Consider the following 24,650-nt stretch of genomic DNA (forward strand, 5'->3'; position numbering starts at 1 on the left):
AGACGCCTGGTCAAGCATTTGCACACTGGTCGATGGATACACTAGAAAGAGCAGGAGCGCGAGAGGGACTTTTTTTGGCGCCTGCCTCGCCCTTTCAAGCCAAGCCCCTCTGCCCTCTGCCCCTTGCCAGCCGCCCGTCGCCCGCCGCCCGCCGCCGGCGATCCCTCTCCCGGGGAGCGGTAGTCAAGCGAGGCCAGCGGGCCGGGAGCGGGCGAGGGGCGGGACTTCCGGTCCCGCTCGCGACGCGGACCGCGCCAGGCGGAAGCCCGGCTCCGGGCCAGGATCCGAGAGCCCGGACTGGAGGTGAGTTCGCAGCCGGAACGTTGCAGGCACTTGTTTCCTCAGTGGATGCCTTTCGGCGCGCCGCCGCCCGGCGCCGCGGGACTGGGAGACCGGGTAGGGACGGGAGAGTCGGCATCTCCCGCGCGTGTGGAGGGAAAGCCGGGATCCCAGGCTTGAGAGAAGGGCCAGGACTGAGAACGGGGAACCAGGAGAGCCCTAAGGGCAGCCTTTAGGGACTGAGGAGGGAGGCACCGGGGACCCTGAGGCCAAAGAGGCCCTGAGACGAGGTTGCGGATGACACGGGGCAGAGTTGCATCTCGGAGGAAAGTAGTCATTCGTGGGGGCGTGTCCCGGGTCCTGGCGGATTGACTGCGAGGATGGCAGGAGATGGCAAAGGTTGGCTTCCAGGGAGAGGTTACAGAGGAGGGAGTCAGTCCTTCTCTGAGGGTCGTAGGTGAGAAAGACGTCTTGACCTAACGAACCAGAAAGATGACCAGCCACCTATTGGATGCTGAACTCCTATTGCTTCATTTGCAATTCATGCAGTTTGTTTTTTTGTTTTTAGAAATATATCCCGCTCCGCGCGTGTGGATTTCGGGAAAATATTGTATATTCCTGGGGACCGCTCGAATTCTTGCTTCACCCAGATTCTGCGTTTCTTTGTCAAACTGATAGTAGTTGAGAGTTCTCTTCACCCAAGGAAGACAACCAAAGTTTTCCTTTTGGACTCTTCTCTACCCTGCAGAGTTTAGCTTGTTTTATTTCCTTTGTCATGGAATGAACTAAATGCGTTCAGAATTATGGTGATAATCACATGGACAGCCAGTGCTGTCAATGTTTGCAGTTTCAACTCATTGTTTTTCTGTCCAACTTTCTAACACATTTTTTCTAAAAGCTGTTTTGTTGGGTTTAGTCTTTTAGTTTAACCAATAAAGGCAATTTTACATCAGGGTGCAGCAAATTACTAGCAGTTCTTAAGATTTTACTGTTCCTTTTTATTTCTGCTGTAAGGAAATATATATATATTTATATATATATATAAAAATAGATATTTGCCATTGTCAGTGTTTTTTAAAAATATTGATAACCCAAGATCTGTTGTTACACACACATTAGCACATTTAGTTTTCCCCAGTGGCCAGTGTTTGGTATGTGGGCTCATTATTATTACCAAAGGTAATTATTGATTTAGTTATTATTTACCTTGCATTTATGTTTTATTTGATGTGATTAATATGTGCTTCCTAATCAACATAATATAGTGTTTCACTAAGTGTAATTACAAAGATTCTCCTAGCTTTTAAGTAGGTAGTAAGTGAATTGGATTTTTGCCACAAAGTGAGCAAGGTAGCTAGGAAGAATCATAACACTGTTACTGGTGGAGGGTGAGATCTGATGATTGCTTTGCTTGTTTCAGGTGTTTCACATTTCAAATGTTAGAAGTTTTTGTTTTAAAAATTACTGTATTAGTACAGGTAACTTTTAGATCTGATTTGGTGGTCTGACTTGAACTAATTCAGGAAAACTAGAACATTTTATATTTATTGGTACTGCGATGTCTTGCTAGCTTATAAATTCTTGATGGCCTTGAATATCTGTGCTTGAGTGAAATACACAGTTATAATGTCCTTATGTTTAGGACTGCTGATATTTACAAGTGTAAAGCAAGGCCTAAACATAAACAGTGCCTTAACATGTAAATGAGCATATTGAATAAGTTTTCAAATTACAAAATGAAGAGATAACACTGATCTCTAAAGTAATTGAATTAACTGCCATGTTAATTTCTGTATATGTCTCAATTTAATCTTATTTAAGTAGACAATATTGTTTATCTGATAAGACTTGATTTTATTTTTCTTCCGCCTTTTCCCATGGTTTTTGAGAAATAAAGCACTTGAGAAAGCATGCAAGTCTTTAGACATTAGTTCATGGTTGGAGGAAGTGCTTGTTGTTGAAACACAAGAGCACTTGCCCTCTTGGGCAAATTGGGCTAGCTATATATATGAATGGTATGTTGAGGTTGGATTGCCCTGTATTCCGGAAAATCTTTGGAATTGTATTCTTTCTTCTAGTTGTTTAGTAAATTTAGCTTTCTCTCTAGATAAATTATTTTTGTTATTCCGTAGGATTTAGATGTATTTTACAGTTTAACCAATAATGGCAGTTTTTGATTAAGTACAGCGAACTGCTGGCTATTTTATAGATTCACTATTTCTTTTTATTTCTGAAATATGTACAGTGTCTGTATTGCAAGAACTATCAAAATAGTGATAACCAAAACACTGTCTTCATATACACATACATTTGTCTTCCTTAATCTCTAGTTTGTAAAATATGAAATAATTTGCTAAGTTGAGCTCGTTGCTTCTATGCCCTTTGGTTATCAATTTTCTTATTTATAGTACGTTCTCAATTATCGGCATACTCAAGTTAGAAAGCCATTTCCTGCCACTTGATAGAATCAAGAATATTTGTTACAATGGGGAGTACAGTTTTTGGATGAGGAGCTACCAAAGAGTGCTGATCTGTTAACTTAAGGTCCAGCTGCTGCACTGCCTCCGATGAAAAGCATGGCCCTTAATGAGGTTGACTCACACAGGGTTGACTGCTTTTAGTAACACTTTCTGTCCTTTTCCTCTGGTGAGTTAGACCTTTTCTCCAATAGTGACCAAGATGACTTGGGCCTCAGAGTGACTCAAAAGGGGATGAATCACTGCAGTCCTGTTAGTAGGGCCCTGTCCATTCTGCTGAATCTGATCCCATAAATCTTGGCACATTTTCCAGCCTATAGGCATGTAGTTATGACTGTGAACCTCTTGTTTAGGTTATTGTTTTAAAAATACTTTTAATACTAAATCATAATTTGTTGGATTATATAAATAGACTCAGTTTTGCTTTGAGTGAGGCATCACATTACACTGTAGATGAACTTTTCTGTTAAAGTGATAGGCTATAACTCACAATGGCAAATATTGTAGAAAACACACTGATTGCCCTTAACCTTTGTTGTTATTATTAGTTTTGTTTTTAATTTTGAGAGCCTAAGGAATAGAAGAACTATTGGATAAATGATTTGCATGGGGGGGTGGGGGAAGTTGACTGCTACCAGTGACATGCTAGGGGTCTTGATGGTGGGAGCTGTCTGCTATAGTTGGAAAGAGTATTTTAGCACTGAGGTTTAGAATTGCCAGCTCCTGGTGATAATACAGCAGAAGGACTTTTAGTTGTTATTATAGTTTTTGAATACCACACAGATGATGCACTCCTTTGTTACCTGGAGGGGGCTGGGAGGGGAATCCCTCCCACCTCTTGTGTGAATGACCTGGTGGAGCCTCTTGAAGCAAAATAGTACCAGTTTGATTTTCACTGTGTTAGTGTATAATTATGGTTCTCTGGAGAAACAGACCAATATCACATATATATGTGTATTTTTAAAAGAGATTTATTTTAAGAAATTGGCTTATGCAATTGTGGGAGTTGGCAAGTACAAAATTTGTAGGTCAGACCAGCGGGCTGGAAATTTAGGCAGGAGTTGATTCTGTAGTTTTGAGGCAGAATTCTTTCTTCTTTGGGAAACCTCAGGTTTTGCTCTTAAGGCCTTCAGCTGATTAGATGAGTCCTACCAACATTACGGAAGGTAATCTCCTTTACTTAAGGTCAACTGATTGTAGACATTAACTACATCTACAAAATATGTTTATAGCAACACCTAAATTGGTGTTTGATTAAATACCTGGGTGCTATAACCTAACCATGTTGACACATAAGGCTAACCATGACAGCATTTAAAATACTTTTGCTGTATTAAACTAATATGTGGCATGTAAAATGTTGCATAGTCAATAGGAGAATATTGATATGGTTTGGCTCTGTGTCCCCACCCAAATCTCATGTCGAATTGTAATTCTCAGTGTTGGAGGTGGAGTCTGGTGGTAGGTGATTGGATCATGGGGGTGGTTTCTAATGGTTTAGTACCATCCCTCTAGTGTTGTCTCATGATAGAGTTCTCACAAAATCTGGTTGTTTAAAAGTGTGTCCCACCTCCCCCTGTGCTCGTCGTTTCTCCTGCTCCAGCCATGTAGGACACACTGGTTTCCTCTTTGCCTTCTGCAATGATTGTAAGTCTCCTGAGGCTTCCCCAGCCATGCTTCTTGTACAGCCTGTGGAATTGTGAGCCAATTAAACCTCTTTTCTTTATAAATTACCCATTCAGGTAGTTCTTTATAGCTGTGTGAGAATGAACTAATAAAAGTATCGAAATTCATAGCCCAGTTACTTTTTAAGGGATTTAAAAACAGTGAAAATCTGGGTTTTCATTATGTCAAAGAATGGAAAATGGACAATTTAATGGCCCCTCCACTCTCTGACATTTAAAAGTTACCCTCTTTTTGTGGTTTTAATATGTTATATACATACACACACACACACATATATCTTTTTTTTTTTTTGACACAGTGTCTCGCTGTGTTGCCTAGGCTGGAGTGCAATGGCACGATCTCAGCTCACTGCAAGCTCCGCCTCCTGGGTTCAAACGATGCTCCTGCCTCAGCCTCCCAGAGTAGCTGAGATTACAGGCACCCGCCACCATGCCTGACTAATTTTTGTGTTTTTAGCAGGGACAGGGTTTCACCATGTTGGCCCAGCTGGTCTTGAACTCTTGACCTCAAGTGATCCACCTGTCTCAGCCTCCCAAAGTGCTGGGATTACAGGCATGAGCCACTGCGCCGAGCTAATATGTTGTATATATATATTTAATTTAAGGTGTTTAAAAATTTTTTTAATTTTGTAACTATATTTTTAAAGTTTATGCTCTTGTTAATCTTTTTGCTTAAATATTTAGATCTGGGAATTAGTTTTGTGCTTATTTAGCCTGATTCCTTTCATTTATGTTCACCAAAAGGGTCCCAGAAAGGTGTAGTGATTTACCCAGTTACCATAGCTAGTAGAAGAACCAGAAGTTGAGGCCAGATCTCCTTGTTTTCAATCCAGCGCCCTTTCAGCTACGAAAGTAGTTATAGTTAAGTGAAGCTAATCAAGGGCAGATTTTCTGTAAGGAGGGTGATTTTGAGTGTCTATTTAAGTGAGTATGAATTGATTGTTACGAGAATGGAGGTGGTATTCGGGCTATTCAGTTACATTAGGGGAAGGATGAGCAGAGAGTAGATACATCATAAAATATCTAACTACATAACTACTTGGGGCACATAGTGACGTGTGATACCCATGGGGCTTGAAAGGATTTTGCAAGTTAGCACAAGCTAGCCATTGGGTGATACACAGGGGATATTTGAAAAGACCTTAAGGATAGGGAACACATGGACCAAGAGAAGTTACTGAGAGGGCTTCCTTTCTGGAGGAAGTTAAAGATAGAAAAGCATGGTGCTTTTGGAACCCAAGTGCTTGGAAACCCTCCAGAAGAGAATTTTAAGGACTCTTTGGGGGATAGAACACTATAGGACATAAATGGATATTCTAGAAGCTTGCCAGGTTTCAGGCATTAATTTGAGCTGGATTATGGTAATAATAATAATTGTCATTTGTTGCTCACTTGCAGCCTCAGCACAGTTAGAAGAAACCTTAGGCAAGTTACTGAACTTTATGCTTTACCTGCAAAATATGCATAGTAATACCTACCGTACATAGTCATTATAGGAAATACAAGATAATGTACATAATGTGCTTAGCATAATGCCTGCCACATAGTACTCAAGAAATTGTAGCATTTATTTTACTGTATCATGCAGGCTGGCTGAGGGTGTTACTAGAAGACATCACTAGAATGAGATCTCTTTTTTCTCCTACAGCTTTATGTTACTCCCACAGGTCTTTTTTATTTTTATTTTTTTAAATTTATTTTATTTTTTTTTTGTGACTCCAGAAATATGCTTATCCATCCCACGGGTCTTTGGCATGCTTTTGCCTTCAAGTTTATCATTTCTAAGCAGGTGCATGTCTCTGGCCGTATGTAGAGTACTTCTCTACCTCTGTAATCAGCAGGCCTGTTGTTTTTGAATGAACAATGCACCTTTTGGCTGTATTTCATTGCAGATTCCATCTCTTCAAACTAAAGTGATGTTCTTAACTACAGTGCTGTCTCCAATTAATTCAGATGGGGTTGGGAAGAGGAATGGAAAGCACAAGCATGTGAAGTAACTTTTCTGTTTAAAGGGTTCTTCCCTTCAGGTTTTGAGTAAACAACTATTTGAATAGAAATAAACTGTTTTGACAGATGCCAGCTCCAAAGATAATTGGTTAAAAAAGACATTTTCTGGGATGATGCATCGTAAGATATGAAAGCACTTAGGAATGTGATGTGGTTTGGCTCTGTGTCTCCATTCAAATCTCATCTCGAATTGTAATCCCCATGTATCAAGAGAGGGACCTGGTGGAAGGTGATTGAATCATGGGAGTGGTTTGCCCTTTGGTGTTCTCGTGACAGTGAAGTTCTCATGAGATCTGATGGTTTAAAAGTGGCAGTTTTCGGCCAGGTGCAGTGTCTTATGCCTGTAATTGCAGCACTTTGGGAGGCTGAGGTGGGTGGATCACTTGAGGTCAGGAGTTCAAGACTAGCCTGGCCAACATGGTGAAACTCTGTGTCTGCTAAAAATAATACAAATATTAGCCGGGTGTGGTGGCGGGCACCTGTAATCCCAGCTACTCAGGAGGCTGAGGCAGGAGAATTGCTTGAACCTGAGAGGCGGAGCCTGCAGTGAGCCAGGCTCGTGCCACTGCACTCCAGCCTGGGTGACAGAGTGAGACTCCATCTCAAAAAAAAAAAGTGGCAGTTCTCCCTAGCTCTCTCTCTTTTCTGCCACCATGTCACCATGTAAAACATGCCTTGGTTCCCCTTCACCTTCCACCATGATTGTAAGTTTCCTGGGGTCTCCCCTGCCATGCAGAACTGTGAGTCAATTAAACCTCTTGTTTACTCTTGTTTATAAATTACCCAGTCTCAGGTAGTATCTTTATAGTAGTGTGAAAACGGACTATACAGGATTGAATGACATATTTGTGCTCTACTACTAGGTAGTAGGCATAGAGTATCTGCCTTAACTTTGTAGTGTAATTCTTTCTGAACCAGACCTGGAAACCATTTCACTTGTGTTCAGAAGGTTGGTAGAATTTGCATTTGACTCAGAGCGACATGGTGTGTTTAGCTATCATTCTCAGGAGCCTTTGCAGTGCTTGAAGATTTATTAGGAAGGGTTCTTTCTGGAACCCTTTAAGCTTGACAAGAACCTCTTTATATCATTTTGTATGCTAGGTTTTAAATTTAAGTTGAGAAATTTATGTATTTCTACATTTATAAGCAGAAAGAGTTTAGCAAAGCTTGACAGAGGCTTTTGAGGGAAGAAGTAAGTTTGAACGCTTTTCCTGTAATTCCAACTGTTTTTTAAAGATGTAATTATATAAACATTGAATTTTCAATGATAATGATTTTCACAAATGATTTAATACAATTTGATCATGAGCTAGAACAGCTTCATATATCCAGACCTCAGTGTTTCAAATTATAAGGTTTTCTGTTTTACAATTCTACAGTTGATAAGTTTTGGTAATCTACAGCAGCATTTGATTTTCAGTGAGACATGCTGGCAAATTATTGCCTCTAAAATATCAGAGTGAGTGGTGTGATCATTATATTTGTTCCATAGCCTTTGGTGCACACCTTCTTAAAATCTCCTCCTTTTCCCTGCTCTGTTACTTTCTCCTTGGATAATGATGCTTTCTCATCTCCTAAGTGTCCATGCATTAAAATCATCAATTTCTCTTTCTTTTGTCCCTTAACCTCTCTCCCAAAGGAAATCTGCTTCTCTCGTAACTGTTAGCTAGTCTGAATTGTCTGAGTTAATTCAGAATAAATTGTGGAATGACTGATAGACCTAATTCCAAATTACATCAGGATGCAGAGGAAAGGGAACACTTGTACGCTGTTGGTGGGAATATAAATTAGTACAAATTCTTTGGAAGACAATATGGAGATTTCTCAGAGAACAAAAAGTAGAACTACCATTTGATTCAGCAATCCCACTACTGAGTATGTACCCAAAGGAAAATTAATCATTATATCAAAAAGATACCTGAACTCAATATGTTTATTGCAGCACTGTTGACAACAGCAAAGATACGGAATCAACCTAAGCATCCATCATGGATGACTAGATGAAGAAAATGTGGTGTACACACAACACACACACACGAATACTGTGCAGCTTAAAAAAGAATGCAGTCATGTCTTTTGCAGCAACATAGATGGAACTGGAGGGCATTATCTTAAGAGAAATAACTTAGAAAGTCAAATACTACATGTTCTCACTTATAAGTGCTAAATAACACGTACACATGGAAGTAGAATGTAGAGTAATAGTCATTAAAGACTGGAAAGGGTGGGAGAGGGTGAGGGATGAGAAATTGTAAATGGCTACAACATACATTCTTTGGGTGATGGTTACACAAGAGGCCATTTCACCATTACACAATATATCCATGTAACAAAACTGCACTTGGACCCCTTAAATTTATGCAAATAAATAAAAATAAATAAATAAGTAAAAAGCAAAAAAGTATATGTGTTTTGAAGTGAAGCTTGTAAAACTAAAAAGTCCTGTTCACCCAAAGAATTAGCAAAGTGTTTTAATATATGTAGATTGCTTCCTTGTTTACCTTATTGCTTCAGATTTCTTTCTTTCCTTTTTTTAAATTTTTTTTCGGACTCCTAGTATCTGAGAACATATTTCTTCCCTATAGGAGTTGAGAAGAGGAGGAAGAATAATGGGAGGAGACAGGACCTTTTTCAACTTGACAAATAGGTATAGCTACTTCTCATACGTTTTTTCTCTCTCCAGGTCCTCAGTAATCTCGTTACATTTTTTTGTTTGTTTATTTAAATACTCTCTGATGAAATATTATATGCCTTAGTTGCAGTTTCCCATCTCCCAACTTGTTATAAGATAAATACTTCTAATTTATATATTAAGTTACATATTAATTTATGAAACTTATTTTACCTTGTTTTTCAGAACAGTAATAAGTTTTATTGACATGATAAATTTTTTTCCACCAAAGAGGAAAAGTTACCAGTAAATGTGTCCTACTTGTTGAAAATGCCTCTAATGATACTGGCCTCTATTTATTGATCATATATGCCAGACACTGCAGTGAGCATTTAATATATTACTCATTTCTTACAACAACCCTTATATAAGGTAGATGTTTATATTTCACTTTTGGAGAGATTAATTTGTCTAAGCTTGTGCTACCTGTAAATGGTGGAGCTTATTTTAAAGCCCTTCTGCTTTTGCTTATACACTGTTTTCTTCTACATTTCAAAAGCACCTTAAATGATTTGGTGCTGATACTTGAAGTACTTATTAGAGAGAGTTAGCAGCATGTTGATTCTACATTTTTTTGTATATCTTCATACTCCTAAAAGTGTTTTATTTTCCATTTGTTCCACTTTAAGTATTTGTTAAATGTAATTCTTTTTTTTTTCAAGGATGGTACCATAATTAATGTAGCATCTAGCATAGTTGAAAGTAGCAGATACTTTAAAAATATTTGCTGCATTGATTCAGAAGAATAACGAAAGGAGAGGTGTCAGTTAATGGAGGGGGGCTATTCACATAAAAATTCATTTCTGTTGGAATGTGAGGCTGGAACCTTTCTCATATTACAGCATGCTGCAGGGCAGGGCTAGAATCCAAGCTTTGATTAAAATCACCCAAACTCTTTTTTCTTTGCTTTACAACCACAAGTTATTGCCAGCTGAAAAGGATAATGGAGGGTAATAATGAATGCGTTTCCATCTGCCGCTACTGCAAAAAAAATTTTTTAGACAGTTTCATTCTTTTTAAACCTAGATAAAAAGGCTGTTTTGAAATGAAGAGTAAATTAGTGGCCACCAAATGAGTAGTTATTAGATTGTTGCCCTAGAAGCCTGTTCAGGTGATGCTGATGGTGGTTGCTGCCAGTGAACAGTTCGGTCTCAAATAGTCTCTCCCCAGGGGTGGGGAATGTGGGGGGGCAGGGGTGGGGGATGGTGGGGGTGGTATAAGAATTCAAGCATTCTTGAGAGTCTTTCTTTTTCATTCCCAACTGTAGGTTTTAGACATGTGTGTTACTTTCCCAGAAACTGCCTAGATTTTCATAGGCTGTCAAGGTCAAATATATTGATTTAGCCATTTCATAATATATATGTATATGAAAACATGTTGTATACCATAAATATATACAATTTTTATCTGTCAATAAATTTTAGAAAAGAAAGTCAAATGCAAACTGAACTTTAATAATTTTCTGCAGTAGATCCTTTTTTAACTCACTGGAACCTGAGAGAACTAAGCCATTTGGAATAACCTGTATCTCTTTTTTTTTTTTTTGAGATGGAGTCTCACTCTGTCACCCAGGCTAGAGTGCAGTGGCACGATCTTGGCTCACTGCAACCTCTGCCTCCTGGGTTCAAGTGATTCTCGTGCCTCAGCCTCCTGAGTAGCTGGGATTGCAGGCGCCCACCACCACACCTGGCTAATTTTTTTGTATATTTGGTAGAGACGGGGTTTCACCATGTTGGCCAGGCTGGTCTCGAACTCCTGGCCTCAAGCAATCCGGCGCCCTTGGCCTCCCAAAGTGCTGGGATTATAGGCATGAGCCACCACTGTGCCCAGCTGAATAGCCTGTATCTCTAATACATTGTTATCCCAGCCTCCTCACCCCCTCAGCAGTTAAACTATGTGTGGGGCAGATTAAATTGCTGTGCTTACCAAATTGTTTGTTTGTTTTTGAGACTGGGTCTTGCTCTGTCACCCAGGCTGGAGTGCAGTGGTGAGATCATAGCCCACTACAGCCTTGACTTCCTGGGCTGAGGCAATCCTCCTGCCTTACCCTTCCAAGTTTCTGGGACTGTAGGTGTGTACCACCATGCATGGCTAATTTAAAAATTGTTTTGTAGAGACAGAGGTCTCGTTTCATTGCCTATGTTGGTCTTGAACTCCTGAGCTCAAGCTGTCCTCCCGTCTTGGCCTCCCAAAGTGTTGGGATTACAGGCTTGAGCCACCATGCCCAGCCTGGGTTTTTCTTCTTACTGTAGTTGATTATTCCTCATGGTTGCTCCTCAAGATGACTTCAGCAGCGGTGTAGTGTAGAAATATTCCATTAGTCCTTTAAGACTGTAACCTGATTATTAGTAATTAGAGCTCTGGGCTCAATTGCAGATTTGTAGTCTCCTTTACACTTTAATACTTTTTTTTTTTTTTTTTTTTTTGAGACAGGGTCTTACTCTGTCACCTGGGCTGGAGTGCAGTGGCGTGATTACAGCTCACTGCAGCTTCAACCTCCTGGGCTCTAGTGATCCTCTTGCCTCAGCCTCCTGAGTAGCTGGGACTACAGGTGTGTGCCACCATGCTCAGCTAATTTTTTTGTTTTTTAACTTCTTACAGAGATGGGGTTCTACTATGTTGCCCAGGCTGGTCTCAAACTCCTGGGTCAAACGAGCCTCCTGCCTCAGCCTCCCAAAGTCCTGGTATTATAGACATGAGCCACCACACCTGGCCTACACTTTAAGAATTTTTTAATGATTTGTGGTTGTTTGGTATTGGTCTTTACATTATTATATATCTGCTGAATGCTGTGTGATGGGTATTAAAATTATCCACTCCTATCAGGGAGCTACTAACTAAAATGTAATTTCTTAACCGTTGAATTTGGACAATCTGACTTCAGAGTTTTAGCTCTTAACTCCTTTAGTATAAAGCTGATGCCTCCTGTTTTATAAATAATACAGCCCCTATTTAAGATTTGTACATATAACATTCCCCCATGTTATTTTCTATTAGAGTATGTGTATATATTGCAAGGTTTTCCATTTCTATTCTAATAAAACTTTCATCTTTAGTTTTAGTGGTTGTCAGTTGGTTTCTTGCAAGACGTTTTCTGCCTTTAGCATTTTTATTTCAGGTAGAAGGATTATGTCACCTTGATGAGTTCTTGGCATATATGCTCTAAAGTTAGTTGTCTGTACCGGTAGAGACAAACAGTTAAAGCATGTACAGTACTTCTTTTGGATTATATTATAATTTGAGGAACAGATTTGCCATTTGAAGTTTGTCTTAGATACATAATTTTTATTCTGTAAATGTACAGATGGTGGAATTCTGGAAACATCCTGTGTTGAAGAGAAAAATTCCACACAGAATTTAAAATTGGCCTTGGAGAATTATAAAAAGGGGTAGGGGCATGGATCATCCATATGTGGGTTATTGAATTAAATTTTTCACTTTTTTTGTTCTTAGAGTCAACTTTTATAACACTGTTACTGGGAATACTTGACTTACTAAGCTTTTACTGAACACTTTAATTTTGGGAGTACAATTTCTAAACTCACAGAATAATCTTCATGCAACAAGATGTTATTTTATCAAATTTTGGTATTACATGCTCATTCTTAACTTTGACAAATTTTAATTAACAGGTGAGTTATACATCTTTAAATTTATATAATTAATAATCATTTTTTATTTCTAGAACTGAGGTCAAGGGTAGTTAGCTATCTAAAAAGCAACAACTGGGTTTTATTTTATATTCATTGTTAATCGTGGCATTTTGCTGTGGAAGGGGCATTTGCATTAGATTTAACTTAATCTTGTGAAAATCTAAACATATTTAAGCAAAGTTTAGGGATAATAAACTTGAGATACTACATATAATTTGATTTAGAAGCTTTTTAATCCTGAATAAGGAAGGAATACATAGAAAGTCAAGGAAAAATTCTATGTAATAGTTGTGATACTCAAGCTGAAAATAGTCTGATCCAGCAGCCTAAAAGAATGACCTCCTCACTGGTTGAGCATACTTCAGTGTCATGAAATGAAGAGGATGGGAAAAGGTGTCTGTGCATCTTTGTTTCAGGACTGTACTAGGTATAGTGTACTTGCATGTTAACTCAAATACTAGGCTAAAAAGTTTGTATTATTATTCCTCTTTTAAAGATGAGGAAACTGAAATTTTAAAAGCAGGTGACTTGTCTGTGGTTAGAAGAAATATATGCAGAATTGTGATTTATGCCCAGAATATCTGACTCCAAGACCTAAATTCTTTCTGCCATATCATATGTTTTCTACTTATCTTTTGTTTGTTTGTTTTTTATTCCATTTTCCCCCCTTTGAACTGTGTTGGAAGTTTTCTGTTCTATTTCTTTTTTTCTCTATGGCTACCATAGAAATGTTAATATGCATACTTAACAAAGTCTAAATGTAAATGCAATCTTTATCCTTCTCCTGAACCTCCTTCTGATAAGAACTATTTTTATCAGACATTATAGTTTTGGGACTTGATCTTTCAGCCCCAGAAATAACAGTGTTTATATTTACCCATATGCATTTAACCTTTTTTCCCTTGACCATTCCTTCATGTGTATCGATTGTAAGCTGAAATGTTTAATTTACTCCCTCAGGAGCTTTATGTGAGATGGTCTTTGCTCAGGCTCTCCATTTCGTACAGGCCCTCAAGTTTTGCTGCCTATTACCCTATTTTCTATAGCTCCCCTCCCCATCAGGTTCATTCCACCAGGAATATGTAGATTCCCCAGGGGCACATTCGCTTTAGCACTAACTCACCTCTCTAGACTTGTACTTTTTAAAAAATTATTTCTGTCCTTGGAGCATTTCTCTTACTTTATTGTTGGCTCTTCTATACATTAAAAAAAATTTTAAGCACTTAAATACAACAATTTTTGGTGATCTCCAGCCATGGGGCTGCATTGCCAGAAATAAAAGTCCACGTTGTCATTGTGCTTCATGGGAGTATTTTGTATTGAACATGTGGGCTGGGGGATGGGTAGAGGATGTTTTAAATTTATTTTAAAATAATTTCCTAGAAACTGATGAAACTCTTTCATTTAGAGTCATAAGAAATAAACTATTTGTTTGATGAAGAAGCAACAGAGGACTTCCAAAAAGCGCTTTTGAAAACTCCCCTTACAGAAGGTTTATATTAACTGCCCTCTAGAGGAAGAAAAAAATCTGAGAAAGATCTTTTAATAGGACATTAAGTATTGTTTTCCCTTGCACCTTTTTGTAAGATAAACAAAAACCAAGGATTACTTGCTCTGTGCATGGGATGCCATGTTGTAAAGTTTAGGTAGCAGATGCTCTAAGAAAATTTATAACATTAAGGCTGAAATTACCATGAAAATGCCAAAACATCTTTGTACTGGAATTTTACAAAATTTGTTCTTAGGACTTAACTTCTTAAAACGTATCAGTTTTCAAAGAGATGGTAACTTTACTTCATCAGTTCTCTTTGAATGTTTTTTTTTTTTTTTTCTTCCATGAGATAGAGTCCTACTCTGTTGCCCAGGCTGGAGTGCAGTGGCACGATCTCGGCTCACTGCAACCTCTGCCTTCCCAGGTTCTAGCGATTCTTCTGCCTCTTGAGTAGCTGGGATTACAGGTGTGCACCACCACGCCTGGCTAATTTTTTGTATTTTTAGTAGAGATGGGGGTCTCACCATGTTGGCCAGCCTGGTCTTGAACTCCTGACCTCAGGTGAGCCACCCACCTCAGCCTTCCAAAGTGCTAGGATTACAGACATTAGCTACTGTGCCCAGCCAAGAAATAGAAAATAACTTTAGAGCAGTATTTTCTATATTCTATATTTTTTCATATATTCTTATATGATTACCTACATAGGATACATGTGTTGTGTTTTGCTTTGCTTACCTGATAAAACACTGTTAAAAATAATATTTTAATTGAAAAGATGCTTAACCCACATTTTTTAATGGGTTAAGGTTAATGTTTTGTGGTTTTTTTTTTAGCAGATGGTATTGATTTAGTGTTTTTGGCAATAATTTTGTTAGCACTGATAGAAAAGATGAGGATTTGAAAGGAAACAATTGCTTGCTTTGTAAGTTGTGATGTTCAGTAATGACTAAGTACATTCATTTGCACAGCCAGTACAAACTCCAGATGATTTTTTCCCTGCCTGTTCCTTAAGTGGGTCATGTGATTTGGTGTTTATCACTGACTTGAGTATCTTCAAGTTTTACAAACCACATAACTTGACCATGAAATCAAGCAGTTCTTTCAAAGGACTCTTTGAAAGTAGATTTTATTTTTTTTGGGGGGTCATTTCAATGAAAAGAAGATTATGCAATTTATGTATGGGTTTTGGAACTTTTCTCCCTTCCTTTCCTTCTTTTTATTTCATCTTTCTTTCCTGCCTTCTTTCTTCCTTCCGTCCTTCCTTCCACCTTCCTTTTTTTTTTGAGACAGCGTCTCGCTCTGTCACCCAGGCTGGAGTGCCGTGGCCCGATCTCGGCTCCCTGCAATCTCCACCTCCCAGGTTCAAGCGATTCTCCTTCCTCAGCCTCCTGATTAGCTGGGACTATAGGCCCGTGTCACCATGCCCGGCTACTTTTTTGTATTTTTAGTAGAGACAAGGTTTAGTTATGTTGGTCAGGCTGGTCTCGAACTCCTGACCTCAAGTGATCCACCTGCCTCGGCCTCCCAAAGTGCTGGGATTACAGGCGTGAGCCACTGTGCCTGGCTCCTTCCACCCTCTTTAAAACAAGTTTCAATGCAGAGATTTCTGTGGTACTTTTTGGTTGGTCTTCCCAACACAGTCTCTGCCATTAGCAGTTAGCTTTTAGCGAGGCTGATGGGCCATTCGTTTATTTTATAAAATCAATTTTTGTGTATGGTATTTGGTGGCCGTCTTTCAGAGATGACAGTGACTCAAGTGTCTGTGAGATTGTGACTGCTGCATTTTATTTAGATCTGGTCTTTGTTTTAGGGATAATGGGAAAGGAGCCTAATCCTTAAAGGATGGTATCTAAGTTTGTGAAGAACCTGCCTAAATTGTTATGGTGGCACATGTGACTGATGGATCTTTTGGATTTGAATGCCTGTAATGTTTTAAATATATGTTTACTATTAAAATTGTTCCTGGGTTCCTTCTTTCTTCTGTAGGATATGTATATGGATTAATTGTACAGAACCATTAATATGCTGACCTTTGTGCAAATGTGAAATACTTCTTTAATGGTTCTTTTAAAAACTGGGTTCTGTCAACGTTGAGAATTTCAGCACCATTATCTGTTAAGTTACTACCCCATTTTAAGTATTGCATAGTTTGACATATGTATGCACAAATACACATGTGGAATCATAAATTAAACAATGATATGTAAAAAATGGGGAGATTATTTCAGAGGTAGTAGGTTTATTTTTGAATAATAAGTGTATCTTAAATTCAGTAAATTAAATATATAATAAATGCCCATGATATATAAGGAACTATGTTTGATGCTAGGTAGATTTATAAATAGCTGTAAGTTCTTATTTCTTATAGAATAAGGAATTGTCCATAAAGACCCTACAGCTTAGAACTGCTGAATTTAATAAGCTGTATACTAGGTTTTTGTCATTACTTTTAATGACAAAAACTGCAAGTACTTTTGTAACCCAATAATAGTTCACATGAGAGACATTATCACAAGACAAAGAGATTAGAGAAAACTTTATACATAATGACTTGGGACTGGAACTTGAAGATAGGATTTGTAGAGGCATAGAGGTGTGGGGGACAAAGTACCCAGTAGAGGAAGCCTGAGACAGGCTGGGAAGTTGCAGCATGTGTTTGAGGGACCAGTTTGGTTATAATATATGGGATACATTTTAGAGAGTAGAAAAAGATAAGATTGGGGCCAGGACATATAGGACCTTGAGTACCATCTTGAGAAAACTCTGAAGTTTGTGAAACAGTAAGGTGATTGATCATCTATTCATTTGGTAAACAATTGAGTATCAGTTGTGTGCCAGGTACCAATTAAGCAGAAAAGTAGAGTGGGTAAGAATTACATAGCAGCTGGGCACGGTGGGTCATGCCTGTAATCCTAGCACTTTGGGAGGTCGAGGTGAGTGGATTACTTGAGGTCAGGAGTTAAAAACTAGCCTGGCCAACATGATGAAACCCCGTCTCTACTAAAAATTCAAAAAAAAAAAAAAATGTGGTGGGCGCCTGTAATCCCAGCTACTTGGGAGGCTGAGGCAGGAGAATCATTTGAATATGGGAGGCGGAGGTTGCAGTGAGCCGAGATTGCACCACTGCACTCCAGCCCTGGGACAACTAAACTTCCAAGTTTAAGTCCTGATTTACTACTTGTTGGCTTAATGACCTTGTGTAAGTTTCTTAACCCTTTCAGATAGGTCTAAGTCTGTCTGTGATGATAAATTTGTTAAATCATCAAGTCATTGATTTTTATAAAAATTTCTAATGTTAAGGTCTAAGAAATTTTTATAAGAACTTTCATTTTTGGTTACTGGTCCTAAGAGATAGAGAACTATTTTATCATGAATATCAAAAATTTTAGTATTTCACATAGAAGTTTTTTAGTTGAGACCTTTTAAAATGCAGGATTACTTTAGCTAATTTGACTTCTTTTGGATATTGTTGAATTTAATTTTAAGTCAAATTTAAAATTAAAATGAAGGCCAGGCATGGTGGCTCACACCTATAATCCTAGCACTTTGGGAGGCCAAGGCGGGCGGATCACCTGAGGTCAGGAGTTCGAGACCAGCCTGGCCAACATGGCGAAGCCCTGTCTCTACTAAAAATACAAAAAATCAGCCAGGCGTGGTGGCTCATGCCTGTAGTCCCAGCTACTTGGGAGGCTGAGACATGAGACTCACTTGAACCCGGGACATGGAAGTTGCAGTGAGCCGAGGTCACGCCACTGCACTCCAGCTTTTGTGACACAGTGAAACTCCGTCTCAAAGAAATAAAAAATGAAAATAAATGTAAGTTAAATTAGATTACACATGTTAAATTTAAATTTAAATAAGTTGAAAATTAAAACCCAAACTCACCTTAAATAAATCACAACCCAAATAATCTTGTACCCATCTCTTCAGCTGGAGGAGGGAATTGAGGCAATGGGGGTTCTACGTTTGACTTCTGCGAACACAAGGTAGATGTTTATTTGTTATTGCTGCTGATGTTTAAATCAGAAAAGGTTAGAAACGCATACTGAGTAGGCAGAATTATAGCTTCCACACTGTTTTAGACAGATTGGGATAGATATCTGATTGTCTTTGAGAATAGACTTTTAACAAAGTGATAAGAGTTAAGTCACAAATACAACCTCACAGGAGTTCATATTAGTGTAGCAAAAGTGTGGGTATTATTAAGTAGGTTCTTCCGTACACGCTACTTTTTGTTCAAGGACATTTCTGTGGGTTCTGATCAATGGTATTTAGTGGTATTTAATATTTGTATGCCCCACAACCGCCCTCTAGTACCCTACATATTTATTACTATAAACTAACCTTTGATCTCTGATACTGTTGAATAGTTTAGTTATATATTCAAACTGTGTGGCAAGACTTGCAGTGGAGAGTATAGGAAATGGGGTTTGGCCTGAGGAGAAGGGCGTAGGAGAGGCTTGGTGCTGTGCCTTGTTCTTTAGATTTTACATCCCTTTGATTGCTTTCCTCCTATGACCATTGCTTTGCCATGACTGTCTAAAACTGTGGTATGATGTATGAGTTATGAGGTGTTCATTTCAGATGTTATGCACTGAGCTCTAATTAACTTGACAAAAGCCAGATTGATTTTTATGCAGAGACTTTTAGTATAGTAGATTTGGAGCTAGAAGACCTAGGCTTGAACCTTGGCCGTTTCTCTTATTATTTGTGTCACAAAATGTAGGTTTTCTTAATCTGTTTTCTTATTAGTAAAGAGGGAATAGTCATTACTGTTGTAGGTTGTTGTGAGGTTGTTGCAATAAGGCTTAAATGAGATGCCAAGAAAGCATTTTATGAAATTCTAAAGAGCTATTTAAATGTCCAGTGTCCTTGGTACATGGTGAGTCTTTGGAGGCACGCAGTGTGTCTTAAGTATCATTTGGAGCAACTACAACAGTAAGGCACAGATTTTTAAGCTGTAAGCTCTCAGAGTACAGACTTTGTCTATTTTGTACAGTGTATCTGCAGCATCTTATAGAATGGTGTTTATTTATTTCTAAGTTTCAAAACTTTAAAACATTTTTCTTCTGCTTACCCCCTTTCCTTAGAAGTTTGATGATTCTTTCTTCGTCTTCAAAAGAAAAAAAAGATATAAACAGAGCATAGCATCCTGTCCTGTAGTTGGATAGATAAGCTAACTCTTTGTGGGCTGGTCCTTAAAAGTAAAGAGGGTGGGTGGTTACAGTGGGATTCTCTTTTAGTTCTATTTCTGCCACAAATAAAGAGAAACAAGATAATAGATGAGAACCTGAAAAGAAAAATGTTTCAGTAGAACTTAGAGAGAGAGGCAGGAATTTAGGAATAGCAGTTGAATGGAGAAGCCAGAATAGGAGTTTGGGTTGGGTCCAGGGAAAGATGATCTAGACCATAAAGGCGTACATGAGGTCTTACTATTAAGACATTCTGTCACAGCCAGGTAGGGCACACTAAGCTTATATATGAAAATTCAGACTGCTTTAAAAAATGGTACCCTGTTTATATTTTTATGTATGTAAATCACCATTCCTGTGGTGATAGATGATAGATAAGATTATATTTTCAGATAGTATCCCTATAATTCTTTTTAGTAGGTTAAATATACCCTTCAAATTAGTTTTCCTGAGAGTGAATTATTTGACTCATCCAGGCTCTGTTACACATGAGCTGTGTGATATTGGGCAAGTTACCCAACTTACTTGACTCTGTTTTTTTCCCATGCTTAAAGTAGAATAATACTTACCTTGCAGAGTTGTTGTTAGGATGCAAAATCATGCATGTGAAGTACCTAGTGCAGTATTAAGTATACAGCAGGGATTCAGTTAATGGTGGGTATTATTATTTTTTGATGTAGGCTTAATGTATAATTATTTGTATTTGTATATCATTTGACAGTAAGTACTATTGATATAGTATGAACATTCCAAATGTTGTTGGTCTTGTGGGTTTCAGCGTTTGTTTTTAGACTAAATATATATTATGTTTTCCTTTCATAGATTTCTGAGAGAGCAGACACCATCTTATTTCTGTTGAATTATATTTAGTAACTCAAAAGGCATATACCAAGCTGTCAGAAGCAGCTTCATTTAAAAGGTAATTTCAAATTTTGAAAGAGTCATTTACTCTTTAATTTTACTTGGATTTTATTTGTATACTTGACAGATAATTAATGGTTCTCTTACACTAAATTTGATTCATTCAGACTATAGAACATCCCTATTATATCATATTCACTCCGTATTGGAGTTTTTTTCTTTTTTAAAAACATCTTTGGTAATACAGTTGATTTCCCAATCTCAGTGAGCACTACTATGCTATATGACATGAACAATGTAAATAATTTGTTTCCTTGCAAATATTTAAAAATTTTTCCCAAATGATTTTAAATGTATTTTGTTTAAATGCAAAATACCAGGTGCATTTGGAATCATCCCAGTGGGGAGCTTGTTACTGGAGTAGGAAAGAGATAAGCTGGAAAGAAATTGTGTGCTATGGCAAATTTTTATACTGCTTTTAGGCAACCTTAACATCTATTTAAAAATTGAGTGGCTGGATGCGGTGGCTCACGCCTGTAATCGCAGCACTTTGGGAGGCCGAGGCAGGTGGATTACCTAGTATCAGGAGTTCAAGACCAGCCTGGCCAATATGGTAAAACTCTGTCTCTACTAAAAATACAAAAATTAGCCGGGTGTGGTGGCACACGCCTGTAATCCCAGCTACTTGGGAGGCTGAGGCAAGAGAATTGCTTGAGCCCAGAAGGCGGAGGAGGTAGCAGTGAGCCGAGATCGTGTCACTGCACTCCAGCCTGGCAGACAGAGTGAGACTCTTGTCTCAAAAAAAAAAAAAAAAAAAAAAAAAAATTGAGCTTAATTCAGCAGACTTCCTAGATCTCTATTTTGTATTTAAGATAGTAGTAGCAAATAGAGCTTTTAGTGGACTATGAATAATTTTGACTTTTGAGATAGGAGGAATAAGTTGTTTTATTTTCTGAGGGCACACTTGGTACTAGAATCTTTAAGTGACCATGAAATGAAGGTAAACATAACTGGGGGGAGAAAACAGCCTTAAATTATTTTACTCTCATGATGTTTGTAAGTAAGCATGCTAGGTTTTAGAGATACACAGAGAAACTACCGTGACTGCGAAGGTTTCTTCCTGTAGCTTTATGCTAGTCCAAAGATAACATTACTTCATGAATTCTCAGTAAATGTACAGAAGTGGTAATGTGTGACCAAACTTTAATATCTGCTTGGAACTAGTGCTTTCTTATCATTTGGAAGAAAAAAATTATGATTTTAAACCATTTAACATCTGGGAATGACTATAATTATAACAGACAAACTTTATTTTCACTGGAAGATAGAATAGGATAGTGAAAAGAGCACTGCAATGAAAATCAGGAACCCAGGGTCTCTACTTGCCCTTTTTTTCAGTAACTGGCTGTGGGACCTTAAACAACTCATTTAATCTCTGAGTTTTAGTTACTTACTATGTAAAATGAGAGAGTTAGAATTAAATATCAAGGTCCTTTCCACCTAAGGGAAGGAAATTTTGTAATAAAACAAATAGTATTAAGAGGACACCCAAGACTGGTTAGAATCATCCAGTTGAGCAAGAAATTAAAAAGAATATATATATATATATATATGCACACACACATACCTATTGTTATTTAGCATGATTTAGTGTGGAGATAGTATGGGATCCAGAGACAGAAGAGGAGTTGAATCCTGGCTTAATCATTGCTGGCTATGTGGCCTTAGGTAAATAACTCTGATTTTCAATTTTCTTATCTTTAATAGGGATTATAATACCTACCTATGACAGAGACTGCCAAATACACTCCAGTAGCCATTCTGCTTTTCTTCTTTTCAGAAATAAAATTTCTAGTCCTGCCTGAAGTTTAAGCTAGCCCATGACTACTCAAGTGCAACTGTATTTCCCAGGTAGATGCCGGTAGATTGGGCCCAGTAAGTTTGGGCCATTGGGATGTGAAAGGAAGAGATGTGGGCAACTTTTTGGGTCATCTTCTTAAAGAAAAAGCCATTTGTCCTGGATGTCCTCTTTTCTTTTTTCTCTTTGGCTGGCAAATGACAAGAATTAAAGCAGCAGCCTTGGATCCAGAGATGGACGCCAATTGATGAAGACGGCAGAACTGACTGGCTAGTCTGGGTTCCCTGGAGCAGAGCTGTCTCTCCACCCTAGGTTATCCACTTACTTTTGTACTGTTATGTGAGAGAGAAATAAACTTCTATCTTCTTTAAGCCCTTGTTTTTTTTGGTATTTCTTTGTTATAGCTGATTAGTCTGCCCAGTGGCCTAAACAAAACACTACCTTAAAGAGTTGTGAAGACTAGAGATTATAAATTGCCTAGTTTAGTGGGTGGCACATTATCAGTATTATCTACCATTTGTTAAATATTCACTTTCCATCTATTGTGGGTGGGGCACAATGCTAAATGTAATGATCATGAAAATAGTTTCTATTATCAGTGGATTTAAGAAAAATAAAAACAAGGATTCTTAACAATTTAACAGAGGTATATAAAATAACTAGCAACAGCCAGTTAGAGAACAAAATTTTATAATGTCGTTCGTAATAGTAACCAAAAATATAATTTATCTAGAATGAAAAAATAAGAAATGGGCAAGAAGACCTTTATGAGAAACTGTTTAATTAAGACCAAAAAACCATAAAATTTATGAAGAGCTATTTCTTGTTACTTAATGTTATAAAACATTGTTTCTCACAAAGGTTAGTTTATAGGTTTAATTAATGTTAAAAACTCAAATATGACATAATGCATATAATGAAAAACATTGGTTCCCTGGTCCACCCTTTCTCATCCCTGCATGGTTATCCCCAGAGGCAACTACTTATTATCCTCTCAATAGTTTCTCCTATTATTTCTCAATAGTAATTATGCTGCCATTTAAATTTTTTTCCCAATTTAATCATATATGTCGACTTACTAATAAGGCAAAGGAAGATTTAGCTTTTTTATACTTAAGTTTTTTCCTTTCCCTTTCAACTTTCTTTCCCTAATATAATTATCACTATTTTTGGTTAGTGTCTTCATTGTTATAATTATGTATTGTTCATACTTGAGCCACTCAGTGATTATGATTACATTTACTGTTTTTCTATAACTTGTTTTCTTGGAGTTTATGGGAAATTATCTTGCATTATATCCCTGATAATTTTTATTCCCATTTTTTCTTTTTAGAATTTCTTTTGTCTAATATTCAAACTCCTGGATTTTGATTTTCTAATTTTACTTTTCTAGTGTCTGGGAGATTTTCTAAGCCTTTTCTTCCAATGTTATTATATATTTTTTAATTTACTGCTCTCATTTAAACTTTTCAGCTGGGCACGGTGGCTTATGCTTTTAATCTCAGTACTTTGGGAGCCCCAGGTAGAAGGATCACTTGAGGCCAGAAGTTAAAAGACTAGCCTGGGCAACATAGTGAGACCCCATCTACAAAGAAAAAAAAATTAGCTGGGCATGGTGCATTGGTGCATGTCTGTAGTCTTATCCAATCAGGAAGCTGAGGCAGGAGGATTGCTTGAGCTCAGAGTTAGAGGTTACAGTGAGCTATGATTGTGCCACTGCACTCCAGCTTGTGCAACAGAGTGAGACTGTGTCTCAAAAATATAAGTAAACTTTTCAAAGCCTTTTCTTCTTTTGTGAGCATTCATTTTTATAGTCTATTATTGTTTTATGGTTATAATTTCATCTCTCTCCAAATAATTTTGGTTTTAAAAAACAATTTGTGTATTGTATTTTTGTTTGTTTTTCTATTTGATTTGGTTTCTTTATTTTGTGATAGGCGCATTCCTTGGTTGTTCCTCAAACATTTAGCTAATACTAAAAATCTTGGAAACTCTGTGTGCATGGGTTTCACTCTAGGGCTGTTAGTTGAAGATCAGATTTATTTTATTGAGACATTGCTGACTCTTAATATCTATAGCAGCGGTCCCCAACTCCCAGGTTGTAGACTGGTAACACTGTGTGGCCCGTTAGGAACTGGGCCGTACAGCAGAAGGTAAGTGGCAGGCCTGAGCTGTGCCTCTTGTCAGATCAGCAGCGGCATTAGATTCTCATAGGAGTGTGAACTCTATTGTGAACTGTGCATACAAGGCATCTAGGTTGCATGCTTCTTATGAGAATCTAATGCCCGATGATCTGAGGTGGAACAGTTTCCTACCGAAACCATCACCCCTGCCCACGTTGTCCGTGGAAAAATTGTTTTCCATGAAATTGGTTCCTGGTGCCAAAAAGATTAGGCACCACTTATCTGTAGCCTTTTCTCTTGGGCTGATGTCTCTTTCCAAAGAAGAGTCTTTCTCCTGCCTGGGAGGTACAAG

At 38.0% G+C, this 24,650-nt stretch overlaps 1 protein-coding gene across 4 annotated transcripts in view; it reads left to right on the plus strand.

The window, feature by feature from the left end:
- The first annotated feature begins 215 nt into the window (after positions 1–215).
- The window catches only part of DISP1 (dispatched RND transporter family member 1), a 188,333-nt gene continuing 163,898 nt past the window's right edge, over positions 216–24,650 (plus strand). The window contains exon 1 of one of the 4 annotated variants that reach the window (XM_055372348.2): positions 216–303. Coding sequence is in view for 1 of the 4 variants with exons in the window: in XM_055372347.2 (XP_055228322.2) it covers positions 349–396 (48 nt within the window). In the remaining 3 variants the exon portion in view is untranslated. Of the gene's footprint in view, positions 397–24,650 lie in introns of all 4 variants that reach the window. The other 3 variants (XM_055372346.2, XM_055372345.2, XM_055372347.2) reach the window with 3 other exon arrangements.

The sequence above is a fragment of the Gorilla gorilla genome, chromosome 1 (assembly GCF_029281585.2).
Source record: "Gorilla gorilla gorilla isolate KB3781 chromosome 1, NHGRI_mGorGor1-v2.1_pri, whole genome shotgun sequence".
NCBI classification, from domain to species: domain Eukaryota; kingdom Metazoa; phylum Chordata; class Mammalia; order Primates; family Hominidae; genus Gorilla; species Gorilla gorilla.